Genomic DNA, 20,906 nt, shown 5'->3' on the forward strand with positions numbered 1-20,906 from the left:
GCTCTGCCTTGGTTGTTAGACGAGAGGTCTGGCTGAGGGCACTGGAGGACTGGGGCTTGCTGGGCACATAGGCTGCATTGGGTCCAGCCGCTTGTCCCTGATGCCTCCTCCTCAGCCAGCTCCAGGAAAATGATGCCAGCCCAAGGCTACCATGGCCAACCCAAACAACACCGGCTGGGGCAGAGGAGCAGCCTCCTCTCGGGCAGAGGGTGAGGGGACTCCAGAGGCAGGCGGGGGCCCGGGCCCAGGCTGGCTCCCTGCGTGTGCTGTGTGATCCCAGCCAAGCTGCCTTCCCACTCTGAGCCTCAGCTTCTCCTCTGCAGTCAGGGCCCTGTTCAGGCCTCCTGGTCTGTATGCGCTCAGTACCCCACCCTGCTCCCCGGTGGGCCCCCAGGCTGGGTTTTGGCTGCCTGGACAGGACCCCTAGCTTTCCCTTGGACAGACAGGGTCCTCAGGACTCAAGGCCAGGATATCCCCAAGTGACCTGCTCAGCCTCAGGTCATGCAGACAAGGGGGCCAAGAAACGATGGGTGTGGCCTGTATGCAGCTCCTCCCAGTCCATGGGTCAAGAAAGGGGCCAGGGTCAGGGAGGCAGAAGACAGGATTCCAGGCCTTCAACCGGTCCTTCCACCTGTGGGGGAGGGAGGAGAGGTGGGGCCCCTTCATGTGCCTGCATTAATTATCCACCTATTGTTCAGGCCCCCCACCCCAGGTCAGTTTTAGTGGGGGTGCAGAGGTGGGTTTCCAGCCTTCTACAGGGGTCCTGATTGGAAGGCCCCGTCTGCAGTTCCCACAGAACCACTGCAAGTGGGGTGGTCTCAGTGGCTCCGGTGGGGATCCTGCAGATAGATGAGCAGCCCCCAAGCAAGGCTCCACTGGCCTTGCTTCCCAGTGGCGAGGAGGAGGGGGCACACCAGGCTGGGAGGATGGGGTCCCGGGCATGGGAGGGTGGGCCTGTGGCCACCTGAGCTCCCTTCCCGGAGCTTCAGGGCCTGTGGTCCCAACTCCGTCCCGGGCCTGGCACTCGAGGGCCTTCACCTGCTCCTCTCTACTCCGCACGCTGTGCTCTGCAAGACAGCTGGTCGCTCCCAGGGACCCTCTGCCCCAGCACGCTTTTCCCGTTCTAGCACCTGTAAGTCGGGGACAGGCTGGGTGTGACCCACGCCCTGGCTCTGACCCCAGCAATCTCACCCGCATCAGGGAGAGACACAGGCGTGTTGTGTCTATCATCACCTGTGTGTGTATTGATGTATGTGTGTTTGTGTATGTGTCTGTTCATGTGCCTGTCTGTCCATTGTGTCTATTTGTACGGTGTGTCAGTTTGTGGATCTATTGCATGTATACCTATGTCTGCGTTTTTGTCCCCATATGTGCTTATAAATATCTATATGTTCATTTGCACGTGTATCTTTTAGTGTGTCTATCTGTGGCATTGTATTGTGTGTGTACCAGTGTGTCTATCTGTAAGTTTGTGTGTATGTCTGTGTATATGTGTGTGTCTATTTGTGCGTCTGTGTGGACACGTGCTCTGAGAACACCGCCTGTGGGTAGAATTTGGCCCAGAGATGTGTTTGGTTTGGCTCTCGTAATATTTTCAACATCTTGAGCCAACATTTAAAAATCAGGATATTTCACATAAAAATTCAGCTTTCCAGTTTCTCTTAAAAATTCAGAAGCCCTGGCAGCCTCAGGCCTGCATTCCCATGAGGCCGCTCTCCCCTGGAGCTGCCCGGGGGCTGCCTCGGCCTCCCACCCTCCACAGCCTCACCCACCAGCGCCTTGAGGATGAGGGTTTGTGACCCCAGAGAGTACGCATGGGTATGTGTGGAGTTTGCATGTATATGCAGGCAGGAGGTGTTAAGTGCATGTGTGTGTGCATGAATCGAGTCTGCAGTGGGTGTGTGGACACGTGAATGCATGTGTGCATGTGAGGTCAATCTGTGTGAGTGGGGTGAACGTGTGTGTGCATTCAGCAGATCTGTGTGTGGGACACGCGAGTGCCTGCATGTGTACATGTGGTGCAAGGCGTCTGTGTGGATGCGCGCATGTGTACGTGCACTCATGGGGGGTGCACGGCCATATCTGTGCCCATGTGGAGTGTGTGGGCCGCTGTGGTCTGGCACGCTCTGCACAGGGGCCTCTTCCGGCCTTTGAGGGGGAATCGGATTCCCGGCTTCTGGCTGGGCTGCCTTGCGGGATTTATTTCTGTCCCAGTGCCCACTGGAGGCCTGAGTAATGGGAACGTTTAAAGAAAACCAGTAAATACATAGAGAAGGGGCAGGCTGGCCGGAAAACTCAGCAGACACCCCTGCCGAGGCCACAGCAGCCAGAGGCCCCGAGGACAAGCCTAACTGAGCCAGGGAGGGAAGCTGCCCCAGGACGCAGCGCACACACCCACTCTGCTCTACGGCTCACTTCTGCCTGCCCAGGCCTATCTGGGGTGAGCCCCCTACACCATCTGGATGGCTCCTGGGTCAGCAGGCATCTTGGGAACCTGGTTCCGAGCAACGACTGCTCGGGCCTGGCCCAAAAGCTAAGGGGACCTCACCCTCCATCCAGGTGGCCCCTTACCCAGCCAGCCTATAGCGGGTCCACATCCTGGGGTAGTCTGTCCACACTCACCTCATACCCGTGCGGAACCCCCACAGGAGGGCTGGTGCTGCCTGTGACCAGGCACGGCTGGTGCTGCCCCCAGGGCTGGAAGGGCACTCAGACAACCCACCTGGGGCCCACAGCCCCCGAGTGCTTGGTGCCTGGAACCTGAGGAAGGCCGGCATGGGGTGCGGCTGGGGGGTGCGGCTGCTCTCCCCCAGGATGCGGCCCCCACTGTGCTAGGTTTCGGGTTGACTGAGCCCCCCTCTCAGGATCATCTCTGACATCAGCCACTTAGAGGTGACACAGACCCCATGGGAAAGGAGAGAGGTGCTTCCTCTGGTGGAGTGACACAAGACTCACTTCAGCAGTGGGAAAAGTGGGCTGTGCTGACCCACACTCCCCTCCAGGGGCCCCGGGCCGGTGTCTGCTGCTGCCCCCCAGCGGCCGTGTGATGGCAGCGGGGAAATGAGGGCTGCACGCAGATTCCCGCCGTGCAGTCTCCCGGCTGGGTGCACGTGGAGTCCCTTAAGGCCCCAGATGCCACCGCTCGCTACACACCCCCTGCAATGCCCAGCCAGACGGTTCTAGGGAAGAAAGGTCTTCAGAATGGCCTGAGGGAGGGTCCTGGTGCCCAGCATAGGTCCCAGGATCACCAGGAAGGCTGACTCCTGGAGGGCAAGGCCGGGCTGTGTGTCAGCCCCTGGGCCAGTGCCCGGCACAGGCAGGTACTCAGGAAATGGGGAGAAAGGACGCCTGGCTCCCCAGCTCCTCGGGGGTGTGCGGTGCTGCAGCAGGAAGGCTCTGGACGCGGCTCAGAGCCCCCTGGAGAGGCCACCTGAAGGTGAGTGGACATCTCACACACTGGAGCCCAGGTGACAAGCAGCATGGAACCCCAACGGGGTACTTGGCTGGGAGGCTGCCTGGCACTTGAGAGCGGACATAGTCCAGGGGAGCAGATTTACTCAACCTGCCTATCTTCTGCACTTGATATGCGGCCCACTGAGCTGGACGGGATTTTTCCCTTATAGCTTTAGGGGCTGGGCCTCTCTCTGACCCCGTCTTCCACTGCTCACTGTGGCACAGGCCCTGCACGAGCCAGTGCCTGCCTGGCCCAGGGGAGCCCAGCCCAGCATCCTGGGTATGACTCCCTCCTGGTCTTCTCGCTGCCTCCCAGATCCACGAAGCCCGGATCTCGGGGCCAGCAGGGCCCTGTCCCCCTTCTGCTGGGGAAGGGGCGTCCATGCTGCTGCAGAACATTCCAGGCCTGACACCTCTCCCGAGATGACCCAAAGCCAGATGTCTTTGAGGGTTTCAAGCAGGAGGGACCTGCAGTCAGGAGGGCAGTCAGGGCTGTCCCGGAGAGGCGCCTGGTGAGCTGGGCACTGCCGCTGCCTGGCCCGTCTCCTCAGCCCTATGACAGAGGGCTTGCTGGGGCCTGACAGTCCCCTAACTGTCCCTCCAACCAAGGCCAGGACTCACTGTGACCAACTCTGAACTACTCCCACCCGATCGATCTTCCACAAGACTCCAGGAAGCTTGCTGTGTCTTTTTAAACACAGAAAGCATACTTAAAAAATAAATAAATTTGTACATTAACATATTTTACTATTTTCTTTGCTCACCACTGAAAATATTTTTAAACAAATACAGAATCATAGAAAGTTAAAAAGACAGTACAGAGCAGTCTTGTGTACCATTCACCTGGTTTTCCCGATGGTTACGTCTTCCATCACTAGTTTATCAAAACCAGGAATTTGATAGTGGAGTCTGTTCCATTTGATCACATGCGTAGATCGTGTAATTAGCACTGCAATCAGGAACTATTCTATGACCACAAAAACCTCCTTCAAGCCACTCCTTTATATATAGTCACACTTGCGCCCCAACCCCACCCCCACCCAAGCCCTGGCCACCACGAACCTGCTTCCTATCTCTGTGTGTCATTTCAAGCATGTTATATGTAAACAAGGAATCAGACAGAGGGAGATCTTCTGAGATACATGTGTATTTGTTTATTTCACTCAGCATAACGCCCTTAAGGTCCAAGCAAGCCACTCCCTTTATCAACAGCTTGCTCCTTCTTACTGCAGAGCTGTAGTCCACGGTATGGTGCGCCCGTTTACCCAGTCAGCTACTGAAGGACATCTTGGGGGTTGGCTGGTTTCTTCACAGAATAAAAACTTATTTAACTTTCCACTCCATTACTCCCCAGAGTACAGGACCAGGTGAAGGAATGCCCTCGTAGACTGCATGCCACATGTCAGAGTTTTTTTTACCATACTTACTCCCACCTATTGTTTGTGAATTTTTAAATTCCTAACTGAAGGAAATTACACTAAGACCTGTATCTTGGTCTGATGATGACTTGGCAACCTCCAATAAGTTGAAGATCCGTGCTTATTTAACTGACACAAACTATCCAGTGTTCATTAAGCAGTAACGCGTGAGGCATTTTCCCCCTAGCTTTAGATGATTACAAATAAAATTGCCACGAACATGTGTGTCTATAGTTTTCATATCTGCTAAGCCCATCTGTGTGGACATAATTTTCTTCTCTGGCATAGATGCCAGGAGCATGGTTGCTAGGTTATACGTTAAGTAACGTTCAGTTTCTTAAGAAACTGTCCCAAATATTTCCCAGAGTAACTAACATTTATGGTCCTTTCTCCACGTCCATCAGCGTTTGGTATTATGTTTTTAATTTAAGCTGTTCTTAATAAGTGTGTAATGGTATCTCATCATGATTTTAATTTTCATTTCCCTAATGGCTAGTGATGCTGAACATCTTGCTTGTGTGTCATATGTATATATATCCTCTCTGGTAAAATGACTCATGTCTTTTGCCTATTTTCTAATTTGACTTCCTCCCTCTCTTTTTTCCTGTTGTTTTGAGCTTCCTTTATACATTCTAGACGAGTCCTTTATCAGATAAGGGGTTTGCAAATATTTCCTCAGTCTGTAGCTTTTCTTTTCATTCTCTTAACAGGCTTTGTTGGGTCAAGAGCTTTTCATTTTGGTTAAGTCCAATTTATCAATTTATGGATTGTGCTTTTGGTCTCATATCTAAGAATGCTTCGCCAAGCTCTAGGTCCTGAAGGTTCTCTCCTAAGTCAGGATTTTACATCTTCCATTTAAACCTATGACCCGCTTTCGCTTTTGTGTAAGGTCCGAGGCTTACGCTGGGGTCCTTTTTCGGCCTATGGCTATCCAGTCAGTCCAGCACCATCTGCTGAAGACCATGCTTCCTCCGCAGAGCTCGTTTCTCACTTTTGTCAAACATCAGTGGGTTGTGCACGTGGAGTTACTTCTTTTACGTTCTCGCCCATTGATCCGTGCACCTCTTCCCACCAGGAGCATCTCGATAACTGTAGCTGCGTGACACCTTGAAGTGGTGATTCCTCATGCTTTATTTTTCTAGTTAAAAATTGTTTAAGCTGTTCTAGTTCTTTTGCCTTTCCTGAATCATTTTAGAATAATCCTGTCTATATTTAAAGATCCTACTGGAATTTTGACAGGAATTGCACTTAACTGGTATATTAATTCTGCAGTAAAACCACCTGGGCTTTGAGATTTCTTTTTCAGGGGTTTTTAAATTAGGAATTCAATATCCTTAATAGTTACAGAGCTATGCAAAGTATCTATTGCATCGCGGGTAAATTGTGGGAGTTTGTGCTTTTCAAGAAACTGGTTCTTTTCATCGACTTGTCAAATTTATGTGGCTAGTTTACAAAATTCCCTTACTGTTCTTTTGATGTCTGTGGGGTTCGCAGTGATAGCCGTATTTCATTCCTAATGTTTATAATGTGTGTCTTCGTTTTTCGTCTTGCTAGAGGTGTCATTGTCGGTTCTTGCAATGTTTACCACTTTCTTCGCTCACCACTTCTTCCTGCGTCCTGTGGCAGGCACTGCTGGCTGCCTTCCCAGCAGTCTATCTACTTTTACTTCCTTTCTCAGTTTCAACCATGGTGGCAATGTGTCCCGCTTAAAATACCTTATTCGCCACATGTCTGCAGTTAGCAGTGGATCAGACACAGTAATGGCTGGTCAGATGTGAAGGCGAGCCTGGTGGACTGGGCTTGAAGCCATGGTTTCTTCATGGCTTGCCCTTTACCCTTCCTCCTCCTGCCTGTAGCTCAAACCTTGGGGTGCAGATTTCTAGGAGAGCTACAGAGGGCAGCTGGGGAGAGGAAGGGACTCGCGTCCCTGGCGGCCTCAAGGAGCCACTAGACCACTTTAGACTTAACACAAGACCCAATAAACCCTCCTGGTTTAAGACCCTGTTTGTGAGTGTCTGCGAAACGCGGTCCTGGTTCCCATATTCCTCCATCTGCCCCCTCCCGGCTCTTCGTGCTACAGACCATCATTTATGAGTTCCCTCAGCAAATACCAGTGCATGGAAAGCAGTGCCATAGCCTGAAAATGTCTATCCTACCCTTAGTATTTATGATAGTTGAACAGATTGACATCTATTCTCACAGCACTTAGGAAAAACTTGTCTTCTAGTATCTATTAATGATGAAAAGTGAAACTCATTCATTTGTAGGTAATCCTCCTCCCACCTCCCGCTCCCATGGAGCTTATGTGATTTTTCTCTTTACCCTCAATGTTCTAATCTAGACCACAGCGGTGAACGGCAGATGTGGCCATTTAAAAAAATTCCACTTCACACTTAACAGTCATTTTAGGTTGTGAATTCTGAAAATTTCTCCTTTAAAAAGTAGGTGGGTGAAATACATCACAAACACCACACACACACAGTATAGAAAATGAATGGAGAGAGAATAAAGTGAGTTCCCATCACTCAAGCCAAGGAAAAGAACATGGCGGCGCCTCAAGGGCCCCTTCCCGGAGCTGCTGCAGGCCTGACGCTGAGGCCGCCACCGTGCATTCCTGTGCCGACTTTACCGTCCACGCATACCAGTGGCTCGTGTCCCGTTTCTTCTGTGACTTGCTTCTTTTGAGATATGGCCATAATCTTGTAGGTGGATATCATTCATTTCACTATTGCTATAGAGAATTCCACTGCAAGAAATACAACTTACTACCACATCTGTGTTGGGTGTGCGTGCAGGAGCCCCTACGGACGATGCTTCTTTCTATAAGCATTCCTGTCCGTCTCCAGGAAGACACGTGCGACTGTTTCCTAGGACACTAACAGTGGAATTGCTGGTCGGTCACAGGGTGTACTCATGTTCAAGGTTCCCCAAGGGGTCTTCCCACTTAGCACTCCCACGGCCGGGGCGGAGGGGAGGGGGCGCCGCTCCAGAGCACAGCAGTGTAGCTAATAACACTTCTGACAGGCTCCCTGGTCTGACATGACCCAGCCGACCTCAGCTTCCTTTTGCTGATTCTGAGCTTGAGAGAGCTTTTCTAATCCCTTTGCTTTCAATCTTTCTGTTGGGGTTTAGGTTTCTTTTTAAAATGGCATCAGATTGAGTTTTCAAAAAAAGTGGTCTAGTATGTTAATTGTAATTAATGATGTATATGGATTCATTTACTGATCTTTTCTTTTTGCCTTATTTTTTTTTTCATTCCACTTTTTTTTCTCTCAACTACTTTGGAAGTGGTCTTGTTTCTGTTCATTTAGGGTTACCCTAGAAATGTCAGCCTGCCTGCAGACCAGTGTTAACTGGAGTCTTTTCTCCCGTCTTGAGGGAGCTTCGCGGAGGCTGTAACTCCCACCGCCCCCTCCCGCTGGCCTCATACGCCATCGCTGCTAAGTGATCCCTGTTTCACTTTTACTCCACGAAGCATTTTTTTTGCTTTATAAGGTCAATGCCTGTTTAAATTTACACTTTCTTTCTCTTCATTCTATCTTTTATCTCAGATTTTCCATCTGGGATGTGTCCCTTCAGTCTGAAGACATTCTTCAGAATTCTTTTTTTTTTTCTTTTGAGAATGCTTATTCGTTTTTTAAAAACAGCTTTACTGAGATATAATATACATCCTATACAATTCGTCCGTTTAAAGGGTACAGGTCAACGACTCCTGGCATAGTCACAGATTTGTGTAACCACCATCACAATTTTTCATTTTTCATTACCTCAAAATAGATTTTTTTGTGTGTGAGTCCGCCGGTGACAAAAATCTCTGATTTTGTCTAAAAATACCTTGAGACATTTTCTCTGGGTATAGAATTTTCAGTTGACAATTTTCTTTCGTCCAGTTAACACTGCCTGTGGTTGAGACATCTGCTACAGTCTTGCTCCTGGAAAGGTAATCTATCTTTTCTCTCTAATTTTAAGATTATTTCTTGGTCTTTTTATTTTGCCAAATTATTACAATGTGTCTAGATATGTAGTGATTTTAAAATAGACCCTAAATTCTTAGGCAGATCTCCCTTTCAGAAGTGGAACCGAATTCTCTGAGTACGGGCTGGACGCAGTGAATTGCTTCTAACAAATAGAATGTGGCAGAATAATACCTCTACGACCCAGTCATAAAAGCCCTTAAAGCTTCCTCCTTTCTCTCTTGGGCCACTCACTCTGGGGAAAGCCAGCTGCCACGGCATGTGGACACCCAATCAAGCCTTATGGAGAGGTCCACATGGCAAGGACTTGCATGTGCACTGTGTGTAAATCAAGCATCCCTGTGAGCCCTGAGGACGGAAGCCGCCTCGGAAGCAGACCTTCTAGCCCATCAGACCTCCAGATGACCGCTGCCATGGGGACAGCTTGTCAGCAACCTCAAAAGAGACCCCGAGCTAGAACTACCCAGCTAAGCTGCTCTGCATTCCTGACCCATAGAAACTGTCAGATAACAAAGATGTTTATTCAAGCCACTGAGTTTTGGGGCAATTTATTATACCTAATAAATCAGTACCCACATCAAGAGAGAACATTTGAGTGTAGACTTCTTTTTGTTGCCCCATTGAGTTTTGTTGTCCTCCTTGAATCTGTGGATTGATTTTGAAAAGTTCAGTCATTCAAAAAACTATGTTACCTCTATCCCATTTTTGCCAGCTAGTGAGCTTATTTTAATAAACGTTTTTTATTTTCAAGATTTCTAATCAGTTCTTTTTCATATCCAATCTCTGTTCTTGAGTTATAGGAGTCAGTTCTTTTCTCTCTGGTAATAAAACAAATGCTCATTTTAAAGCCTGTTAGGATGTTACTGTTTCAGTGTCCTTGGCTGTAAACTCTCCCATTTGTTGGGTTGTTGGTCACTCTTTAAGGCACTGGGTTTTCTCACAGGTTTTGTAACTTTTGTTTTGAGTGCCCATCACACATGGTGATCTTTGTTTTTCTCTCTCCTCGTCAGGCAGTTTTTTGTAGGGCACACAGGGTTTACATGCAGAAGCAAACCTTCCATCAGCTCTCGGGGCTCATACTGTGGGGATATCCCCACTCTAGTCCCAGTGCTGGTGCTGAGCGGGCGCCCAGCTGCCTGTCACCGGGTGTCTGAGTCCCTACACTGCCACAGAGAAACATTCTGCTTCCAGCTGCATGCTCAGGAGGTGAGGCTCTTTTCATCCTTTACTCCTAGGAAAGGAAGCCCCGTTCCAGACCCTGGCCATGCAGAGGGAGCCTGGCTCCAGTCCTGACGCCCGTGGGCATGTCTGACCCCTGTCACTGGTGGGAATCAGAGTCCTGGTCAGGTCCCACTGCTCTCTGCAGCAGCCGGCCACCTGCCACTTCAGCCTTCATTCACAACTGCAAGTTCCTGCTTCTTTTATACAGAAGAATTACCTTCTTAGAGTAGATGCGTAATTTTAACTTAAAGCATTTAGTTTACTGTGTGTATACTGGTCTCCGTGTACACGCTTGCTCCACCTCTATGGCCCGAGTCCTCAGCACCATCCACCAAAGCCGGGTCACTGTGTTCCTGAAACTCATCACAGAGGGACGAACACACTGGGATGACCCAGGGCAGGGGCAGGAGGCTCAATGGGAAAAAAAAACCCCGAAGGAAACTCGAGCATGTTATCATTCTAGAGGAGATGAAATTCTAGTTGGTCACAGACACATGGAGTCAGAGCTGTGGCCAGCCAGTTGCTCTGGAGAGTCAACGCCACAGAGGTGGCTCAGGACCTCGGGGGCTGGGACTCAACACCACACCCGAAACTCAGCCCACACTACCCCAGTCTCTAGCAGAATGGGCCACCGTCCCCCACACAGGGGCCCTGTCCCAGGGAAGCCATAGGCCAGCTCTGACGGGAGAACTGAAACTGAGGGGCTGCCTGGGGCTGGGCAGAGTGAGAGAGAACAGGGCACGGGACCTGGAATCCGGAGCAGCGCAGAGCTGAGGCCGGGGCACAGCTCACAGCCTTCACGGGCCCAGCCTCTCCCTTCCGTCCCTCACACTGTGAGGCGGCCACAGAGGACCGGGGAGGGAGCCTCTCCGCGCTGTCCCACAGAATGCTACAAGGCCCAGGCCTGTGCCAAGTCTTAAGAGAACTCTCTCAGACCCATCTCTGTCACTCGAGGGTTCTGAGATGACCACCGCTGACCAAGGACTGGGCCTGGACCTGGAGCCAGAGGGCAGACCTGGGCCTGTCCCATCCCTCCAGTCTCAACATGCTCAGGCCAACACAGGGCCTATTCATGTAAGCATCGCCTTTGCAGGCACCCTGTCTNGACCTCACCCCATGGGGGTGGCGGTTCAGAATGATGGGGCAGGGATTCACTGCTCTGAAGCCAAAGTGGACGTGATGGCAAGCCCAGCCCCAACCCTTGTCCAAGACTATCCTCCTGCTAAACAGGCCTGACAAGTAGGTGAGGGGCCGGGGTACGCCTCAGTCAGAGTCGCAGGCCTCTTGTTCTGTGCTGGCGTCCACTGCAGAGGCCAGGCTGTCCTCCTGGCCTTTCAGCCTCTCACCTGGATGGACAGCAGAACAGGAGGGATGGAGATGGACTCTGTGCTTGGGCCACCACCCAGAGGGCAGTGATCCGCCCTGCCAGGCCCTGACTTACGGATCAGCTCGGCGATGGCCCTCTGGGTCCGTTTTTCTAGCTTCTCCAGCTTCTTGGCTACGTCTCTCTTGAGGTCCCTACAGAAGGGAGGTGGGGGGAGGCCAGAGGCTGAAGGCTGATCTGCCGTGGCCTTGGGGCCCTCCTTGCCCACAGCCCTTGGACATTAGGAATCACACTGCCCCGGGAAGAAGGCCAGGAGGCTCCTCTCTCCTTTTCTGCACCCTTCGAACTCAGCACCAGCCATCCACCCCAGTCCCAGTGGGGCGGGGTCCAGCCCCACAGACCCACCCAACGCAAGGGACTGAGTCCAGGTGTGCAAGGGCGGATGGCTTCTCAGGGGTCCTCTCTTGGTCTAGTCCCCTAGATCACCATCGGGGAGTGACATGCATGACCCACTGTGGGTCCTGCTCCTCCTCCAGCCACATGCTCACCTAACCACTGGAGCTTCTAGAAGTGCATGCATAGCCTATTCTCAGGTTTGGGGGTTCCTAGGACACAGGCCCCACGCTTTTCTTTCACCAGCTACACCACCTCCAGCTGGTGCTGCACTTGACGCAGACGTGCAGGTGACAGGGATCTGGTCCATCGTGCCTCTGGCTCAAGGTAAAGCAGCCCCCAGGCCATGAGGCCCTCTCACCCCTCTCTCAGCCCAGTCACAGGGGCACCAGGGAAGGATGAGCATCATTTCACAGAAGAGGGAACTGGGGCCACAGAGGGACAGGCCGATGGGTGGCAGACCCGGGACAGGAACCCACGTCCGCTCTCCCCACCGTCTCTCCTCCACGCTGCAGCTCCCCAAGGGCAAACGTCGGACTCACTCACATGGGGCTCCCTGAGGTGGGGCAGGTCCTCACCCACTCAGAAGGGACTTCCTGATGTGCCTGCTGCTCCCCTCTGCCTGAGCCTCTGCCCACCTCCGGGTGTCATCCCCCGACACTTCCCGCTCATTCTCCATTTACGTCCTTCTCAGCACGTGCTTCGGACAGTAACTATCTCGTGCAGCTACAGGTCTATGCCGTCTCCCCACTGCAAGGGTGGAAAGGCCCAGCCCGAGGACCAAGCCCAGTACCAAGAGCTCGCTGCTCTGTCTGCACTGGTCCTCCATGGGCAACACTCACCAGTCAGGCTTCCGGGGTGCAAGGTTGGCCAGGTCCTGTGGAGGGGGGAGACGCACGTCAGGGCTGGAGGGGCCCCGTCCCAAAGGGCGCAGGAAGACGGGGACAGAGGTAGGAAAACGGGAGAAAAAGGAAGAAGGAGAGGGGAGAGGAAGTAGGGAGGGGGAAAGGGAATAAAGTGGAAGAGGGAGGGGAGAGCGGAGAGCAGGTGGGGAAGAAGGACCCAGCGAGCAGTGACGGGGACCGGCCACCCGGCACTCACCACCTCCTCAATGACAGGCTCGGGCTTGGCGGCCTCCAGTTGCTCCTTCACCTTCTCTTCCACTAGAGGGTGCAAGACAACAAGGCAAGCCCGTCGGAGAGGCCCTGTCACTCTCCGCAGGGACACAGCAAAGGCGAAGACAGTGCAGGCGGGGGTCCCCGGGGAGACCCTAGGCCCTCTTGTCCTCACCTCTCCCCTCGCCCCTGGCCAGCCAGATGTGACGACCCTGCAAGGGCAGCTCTAAGGGAAGGGCTGGGGCTCCCCAGGATCACGGCAAGCCTGGGCCATGGGAGGGCCCGCGCAGGCAGCCAGCTGCAGGAGGCGAAGCCCAGGCTTCCAGTCAGGAAGCACGGATGCTACTCTCAGCCCCCGCTGCCCAGCTGTGAATCGACAGAGCTGTCTGAACGAACCCAAAGTACGGTTTCGTGAAGGGCCTGGAGGACTGGCTGTCCCTGTAACCTCCATGGGCTCCTGGGCTCTGAAGACGCCCTCTGGGCCCCAGACTGGTCAGAGCACAGGTGGCTTTCTTCTCGTCCTATTCTTAGATGTGTGCTCTCCAAACGAGGGGGACGGCCACCCTCAGATTTGTCTGGGCTGCACCCAGCTGCTGACAGCACCGTGGGCCTCTGGACGGTCTGACAAGGAGGGCCCTGTTCCCGTGGAGACAGAAGCCAGGAGCACCATGCCCAAACTGGGCTCTGTGGGCTTCCTCCGGCCCCCACCACAGTGCCCCATGTTCCCGCACGGCCCCCCTGCCCTTCCTCGCCTCCCTCCAGCCACAGGTGCTGACCCTGAGGCACAGGACCAGCTCCCCGCCCCTCCCCTGTCCCGCCTTAATGCCCGGCCCAACCATGCCACTGCCCCCACCCCAGTGGGGCCCAAACCATGACGCAAACTACCTGGGTATGATACATGGGAATCTCAGGGGCAAAGGAGATGGGGAAGCAGACTGAGGTGTGGCCAGATGGCCAACACTTTACTTTTTTACGAGGTAATTGTATTTATTCATTTATTACCCATATAACTAAAAGTCAATAACAAAAAGCAAAGAATTAAACAGGGCCAGGGACCAGGGAACTGTGTGCCAATAAGTGCCCCCGCACCTCCAGTGGACAGGCTGCAGTGGGCCGGATGCTGCTGCGCCCCATACCACGGCGACACCGAGCGGCCCCTGGGCCGGGCCCCTCGCCCCACCGGCAAGAACACGTCTCCCCACCCTCTGTGCTCTGCCACTGTCACACCTCGATCCTGGTGAGCGGTGGCCTGCCCACTGCTCTCCGGGCACCGAAATGGTTGGCCCTTCGTCAGGATCTCTCACTCTGACCCTCTGAGGGTCCCGGGGCCACTTCCACCCCTCAGCCCAGAGGGCTCCTCTGAGACGTGGTCCCTGGCAGGCCTCCAGTCAGGTGTGAGCAGGGCACGGCAGGCACGATAGGCTTCTTCAGTGCCCTGCCTGCCTCTCTCAGTCCCACCGCTGACCGCTCGTGCATCTGCCAGAAGATGGTGGCGGAGGAGCCGAGAGGCCCAACCCAGTCCTGGCTCCGCCGGACATTCTCCCAGGGAGCGAGCAACGGGTGCAGGCAAGTGACAGTGCCATGTTGTAGGGACGCGGGGACGCAGCTCACTTACCGGCGACTGGTTTGGCTTGGGGCACCCTCCTCCTCTTCAGGTCCTCGTCCTCGGGGACGTAGTTCCGCAGCCTGAGTTCCCTACGAGAGCAGGAAACAAGCAGAGATGGAGTAAATGCAGGACGGTCTCGTTCACCGCGCACAGGCCACGAGCCGGCTCCCTTCTCCCTGGAGATGGCCTGAAGAGGGAAGCACAGCTCCATACGCCATCGCTGGGACGGCCCCCCGTCCGCACCCCTGAGCCTGCCCCTCTGTCCGTCCTCAGCAGACAGGCTGGCTGCCCTCCCGGGGCCCTGCCCGCGGCATAGGGTCTCGTCTGGATCTGGGGCCAGGGACGCCGGAGCAGCAGTCACCACATGTCCCTCCTGGGTTATCTCCCATTGACAGTTAAGGGAACTGAGGGTCAGACAGACTGCACCACTGATAAGCTCACAGCAGTGGTTGCGGCATCTGAGAGAGAGGCAAAGCATGACTACAGGCCAGGGCCAGAGCTGAGCTACTCCTAAGAGAGAAAGCCAAGGGTCACCCATTGGCTCCTCAAGCCTGGCCGCCTTCTCAGAGCTTTCGTGCCCTCGGACCACTGGTAGTGTCCTTTGACTACTGGTGACAAGGGTCTGTGTGTGGGGGGTGGCCAGCAAGGGCTGAGGGAACAGCACGACAGTGTGCAAGGCTGGGAAAGCCATGGTCCGGCTGATGGCCACGAGGGCTGCACAGGCCCCAGCCCTGCAGGAGCTCTTTAAAATGCCACCAGGACAGACCGTAAGGCCTCAGTGAAGGACGAAGCCATGAGGGACCAGACACACACTGGGACCACCAGTGACCACGGTATTACTTTCCTGTTAGCCAGCCTCCTCAGGCAGGGCTGGCTGCACTGAGCGCTCCCTGGGGGCCCCCCGACTGAGCAGCTCATCACCCCTCCACCCCAGAGAGGCTGACCTGCAGGAGCGGGGGCCCTGGGTGACTCCACGGGTGGCAGAGAGAGAGAGAGTTCCTGCTTAACAAGGTAAGACAGAGCCACTGGGTCAGACCGTCTAGGCCGAGGGGGAGGCAGAAATGGCCCCACTGCCTGCTGGCGCGGGGAGACTGTGGTGTGGGCCCTCCTTCCCCACTGCCACTTCAGGGCCCTGTTGAGGACTGCTGGCCAGCCCCTCGGAAGTCCTGGGCCTCAAGGACAGGGGACACTTCCCAACAGGGAAGGCCTCCCACAGTCTCATCTACTGAACCCTCTGGCTACGCCAGGCCGAAGCGCCGCTGACTCGCCCGGCCCCGGGGCAGGCAAGCCTTTCTGGAGCTGAGGCAGCAGGTGTCTGTGGCCGACCACGCAGCTAGTGAGCGGCAGCGATCTGGACTTGGGGGCCTCCTGATGCCACATTCGGTCCCCTGTTCACAAGCTCTGCTTGCCCTTAACCTTCTGCCAGGGCCCCTAAGGCCACAGCCCTGGGGCTAGGCTGAATCTCTGTGCCCGGGGGCAGTGCCAGCATGGCCTGTGGAGGAAGCCTGCCGCCCACTCCCAGGGTCTACTTCTTCTAAGGAGCAGGGACACCCATCCCGTCCCCCTTGTCATGCCTGCCTAGGCCTGGTAGTGAAAGTCAGGTCACTCGGGTGACAGGAGAGCAAGTGGGGCACGGGCTGTGAAGTGACTTTCATTCACAGCAGGGTGGGGAGGAAAGCGGAAGAGAAACTGGGTGTGGGAAGAAAACTTCAGGGATTAGTGAGAAGAAAACTGTCACTCAGAAACAGGCAGGGGACAGGGGGAGGCCAGAAGCAACAGGGAAGAGAAGCATCAAATGGCTGGCAGGCTGGCCGCACGGCAGCACCGGCAGCCCTGCTGCCCACTGTCCCCAGCTCCCCGCTGGAGCTGAGCACTGGTCAAGCAGTCGACAACACCTGGGTCCCAGTCACTGTGGGACTGTCCCATTCTGGGCCTCTGTTTCCACACCTGTGAACAAGGAGGCGATGCTGGGTGTGTCCAGCTCTGCAGAGCTAGGTCTGGCCTCACCTGATTCACTCTGTGAGAGCGAAAGAAGAGACTGCCCCTCACTAATGCCCAATTAACTGCCCCTCCCACCCCCACCACGGACATAAGGCAAGTCTCTGGGAGAGGTCAGGGGCACTGGGGTCAGGGGCCTGGCCTTTCCAATGCGGAAGCAAGTTTAACCCCTCCTGCCCCCTGCAAACAACGTTTAAAATCCTTACAACAGATATATTTTTTTAAAATATCTATTTGTTGGTCTTGGATAAGTGCCAAGGCAACAAGCGTCTGAGGGGCTGCGATCACAGACAGAAGCACAGAGGCGAGCCCGGCGCTGGGCACCTCTCCCCACTTGAAGCGTTTGTCTATCGACAGGGAGAACGTCCTGCAATCTCACGGGGCTGAAGAGACAAAAGACGTGTTCAGGGAGCCCGCGGAGCCGGGCTCCGGCAACACCGCAGGCTTTCTGTTGTGACCCCCACCAGATCCCCAGCCTCAGAGGAGGGGTGAACCTGAAACGGAGCATTCTTTACAGGACTGAAACAGCCTGGCATCAGCACAGCCGCTGACCAGCCTGCTCCTGGGCAGAACGGGCCACGTAACTGGGTGCTTGCTGGTCTTCACCTCCGGAGAGGGTGGGTCAGGGCACCCCTAGCCTGACTGCCTGCCAGAAGCTGGAATAAATTCTCTCCAGAGAAAAACAAATTATCTGAAACCTCAATTTTTCTCTAGAACTTTTCATATACAGACAGTATCCAAGATTCAGCCAAAGCCATAAGGAAAAAGACAACAGAAATATACTCACAGGAGATCCAGATTTTAGAATGATCAGAAATGAAATGTAAAATAATTGAAAGTAATAAAAGTTCAGGAAGGCAAACCACAAGATGGAGACTTTCAGCAGAGAATCTAAAACTGTTAAAATTAATCAAATGGAAATTATATAATTGAAAACATAACTGAAATTAAGAACTCAATAAATAGGTTCAATAGCAGTTAGATCCGGGTAAAGAAAGGGTGAGCGCAGCTGTGAGACAGTCCAGAAAAGGTCCAGACTGAGGCGCAGAAGGAGATTGGAAAATACAGAAAAGAGAATGAGAGATACAAGCAACACGATGAAAAGATGTAACGTGCAAGGAATCAGAATCCCAGAAGCAAGAGAGATGATGACTGAAGATTTTACAGAATTAAGGAAAAACATCAAGCCGCAGATTGAAGAAACGCTACGAACTCCAAAGAAAAGCATATCTAGGCAAATCGTTGTCAAAATACTACAACCAAAGACGAAGAGAAATTGTTAAAACAGACACCCAACCGTCAAAGGAGGAACTAACACTGACAGCTGAGTTCTCAACAGAAACAATGGAAATCAGAAATCTGGGTAAAACAGCCTTCAAAGAATGACTTTTCCAGACAAAAAAAAGTTGGGAAGATGAGTCATCGGCGACCTGTTCTTCAGGAAACACTAAAGGGACTGCTGCAGAGATGAGGGGAATGACGTCACAAGGAAGCCCAGTGAGCCAGTGCCTTTTAGGACCCTGCCCTTTACCCAGATGTCCTGGGCCACTCACGATCTCCACCAGGCAGCCACTGTCTGAGCTGAGCAGAGCCTGCTTTCCAATCCGATGTCCCCTGGGAAACGGCCAGCTCTGTTTGCTACATTCCTGCCCATTGGGCTTCAAGAGCTAACTCAACGGGAAAGCACTGTGAGCAGCCCCTTCCCAAATGTCTCCACCCACCCCAAGGTCCAGCTGACGACTCCTCTCCTGGACCCCCTCTTGGTCCCACTACCTGGGACACAGCAGCTACCACACTCCGAGTATGTGGCCCCTTCACGGTTGTATGTCTGTCCTACACGCCCTGCCCCTACGAGCTCCTGCAGACCAGCAACCAGCAGGCCTGGGAGGGCTGGGCACACTTGCCTGCAGCCTGACACAGGAATTCAGGGCAGGCACTTGGTAAAGAGCTTTCTAGGTGGCCTGGGGGCCTCTTAATGCTTGGGAAGACAATGCGAGAAGCCAAGAAGTTGTGCCCAGGAGATGCAGAGGGCAGGAATGTGGCTGGGTCAAGGCTGCCAACTCCAAAGTGACTTCTGTTGTCTTTGTGGCAAAGCCGGAGTTCACGTGCTACTGGTCTCCTTAAAAACGTCCTTTCTCATTTCCTCTCTGCCTCCTCCCGGGTGTCTAGGGAGACCTGTCAAGTGCCTGAGCAGGTCTGGTGACCACTTCGAGGTCTTCCTCAAGGCCAGCTGCTGGGCCCCCTCAGGAAGTCACCCCTCGGGGCTGTTTATCACACCTTCCACAGGGGAGGGGGTGGAGAAAGGTGGTGTTCTCTGTAAAATGTGAAGCCCGGGAGCAGAGTTCTAGAAAGCTGAGGTGAAAGGGAGCTTCCAGATGATCTGGTCCAATCCCTTCGCTAACAAATGGGTCTCAGGGAAAGTCTGCAGTGCTCGCGGAGGTGCCCCCGCCCCTGGCCCACTGCTCCCGCCCGATCTTGCTATCAGTCTCGCCCTGGGCGTTAGCCTCCCCACACCCCGACTGTGCTTGGGGCCATTCCGCACAACCCCGCCCCAGACCCCTGGACAAAGGCCAGGGTGGTGCAGTCCCACACGGCCCCGCTCCCTGAGAACAAGGCCCGCCCACCTGGCTCCCTGGTCCTCTCAGGGACCAGATGGAGAGCTGGCGGTGACAGACCTCGGGGTTGGGGGGAGTCTGGCCCTGGAGCTCAGCCCTGGCCAGAGACACCAGCCACTCCGACCACAGAGGACATTCAGAGCAGAGATGCAGGACCTCTTCCAGCAACACACCCCCCTAATAACCTGTTGGCTTTAGGCTCTGCACACAGAGACATCCCCATGTCCCCAACATAAACAACAAGGCTTTGGTGCTGCCGCCGGCTAGACCCTAGGGGTCCACGAAAATGAGGAGACTATCCCAAGTGGTACCCACAACTGCTCCAGAGCCTGGTCTGGTCATTTCCTTCAAGAGCCATTAAAATGTTCAAACCCCAAGACTACTTCTATGGTTACTGCCTTAAACAGGGCTGTCGGGTCATAGAAATAGTAACCAACCAGGGACAAGCAAAACAAAATGTTCTACACACAAACGTTCCTGGTAGCATAACTGTAACAGCCATGGGGCCACGTCACACACACACACACACACACAGGTGCTTCTGGCAGAGCACCCTAGAGTAGGCTTCGAGCACCCTCCCAGAGGACGGCCAAGCCCGGGGCGGGCACAGGACAGACAGCTCGGGACAGTACAATCAGAACACCCGAGGTGAGGGCAAAAAAAAATTCATTATAGGTGAAGTATGAGGTCAGGCTGGAACATGTATACTGTAAAGAGATGGGCTCTGGGGGATGTTTTTGTTTGGTAGTGGTTTGACATTTTAATTTCAGAAACTGGATGGATGGCTTAACAGCAAATGAAACTTTTCAAGAGCCCAGCAGCTCCCCCACTCGTGGGCAGACAACCCTGTCCTCTAGCTGTCCCCCAGAAGGGAAACTCTGGCCTCACTCTGGGGACAGGGCACAGATATAGTGCTCCCCCTCTAATCAGCCAGTTCTGCCTCCGCCCCACCAGCCCACCCAGGCCTCCCGTCCGTCTGACATACAGAGAAGCCACGGCAGCTGGAGGACGCGAGCACTGACCACGTGCTGGACAAAGCCTCCCACGCAACCCCTGGTTAACGCCACCTCAGAGGGTTTCAGGAAAGGGGGTGGCAACTCCCACTTCCTCCGGGCCTTAACGTCCTGCCCCCACCCCAAAGTGCAGGAGATCACGGATGGGGCAGCACTTCCTCCTCGGCAGGAAACCCCCACCGCCGGCCCCTCGGAAGGTGCCTCTCAGGACCGCCTTCAACATCAGTGGAGGTGGTGACTGACATTTTCCAGATGTGGAAAGTTTAGAGAGCCTCATGGAGGCTCCCGAGGTCTCTGAGTGAGAGAAGAGCCAGAGCCAGAATCCGAACCCAAGTCTCTGGCCTTGAGCTGGACCCCTGACCCCGGCTTCCCCAACCAGGCTCCCCAGGGACTAGCAGTCACTGTGGGGAGAGTAAAGGCTGCCTGACAGAGTGACAAGGTCCTGCCCAAGGTTGCAGGTAGCTCAGCCAGCACTCTGGACCTTTTGTGTTCCTTGAAGGAAAAATCATGCTGTGCCCCCCAACCCTACAGCACCCTTCTTGAAACTTCTCCCTCCCAAGTCCTGTCTTCTCAGCTCTCCTGGCTGCCAGGATCCTCCATCTGTCCCTAAAATCACAGTGGGTCGCAGGTGTTAGAGGCATAAATAATGCAGTCATGTCTTTGCCTTAAAAACAGGGAGGCCGGAAGAGCCAGCCACAGGCCGGGTGAGACCCACGTGGAAGCCCCACGTGGAAACCCCACCAAGACAGGCTCACCCAAGCTCACCCAGCTGAGCT

At 54.1% G+C, this 20,906-nt stretch overlaps 1 protein-coding gene across 1 annotated transcript in view; it reads right to left on the minus strand.

Annotated features, from left to right (window-relative positions):
- Positions 1-11,174: 11,174 nt before the first annotated feature.
- The window catches only part of CCDC12 (coiled-coil domain containing 12), a 47,284-nt gene continuing 37,552 nt past the window's right edge, over positions 11,175-20,906 (minus strand). The window contains exons 3-7 of the mRNA XM_039837587.1: positions 14,514-14,593; positions 12,885-12,946; positions 12,626-12,660; positions 11,508-11,584; positions 11,175-11,412 (exon numbers count right to left, since the gene is read on the minus strand). Of these exons, the coding sequence (XP_039693521.1) occupies positions 11,330-11,412; positions 11,508-11,584; positions 12,626-12,660; positions 12,885-12,946; positions 14,514-14,593 (337 nt within the window). The 3' untranslated portion in view covers positions 11,175-11,329. The remainder of the gene's footprint in view (positions 11,413-11,507; positions 11,585-12,625; positions 12,661-12,884; positions 12,947-14,513; positions 14,594-20,906) is intronic.

Source organism: Pteropus medius, unplaced genomic scaffold (genome assembly GCF_902729225.1).
Source record: "Pteropus medius unplaced genomic scaffold, Ma_sr-lr_union100, whole genome shotgun sequence".
Classification (NCBI taxonomy): Eukaryota; Metazoa; Chordata; class Mammalia; order Chiroptera; family Pteropodidae; genus Pteropus; species Pteropus medius.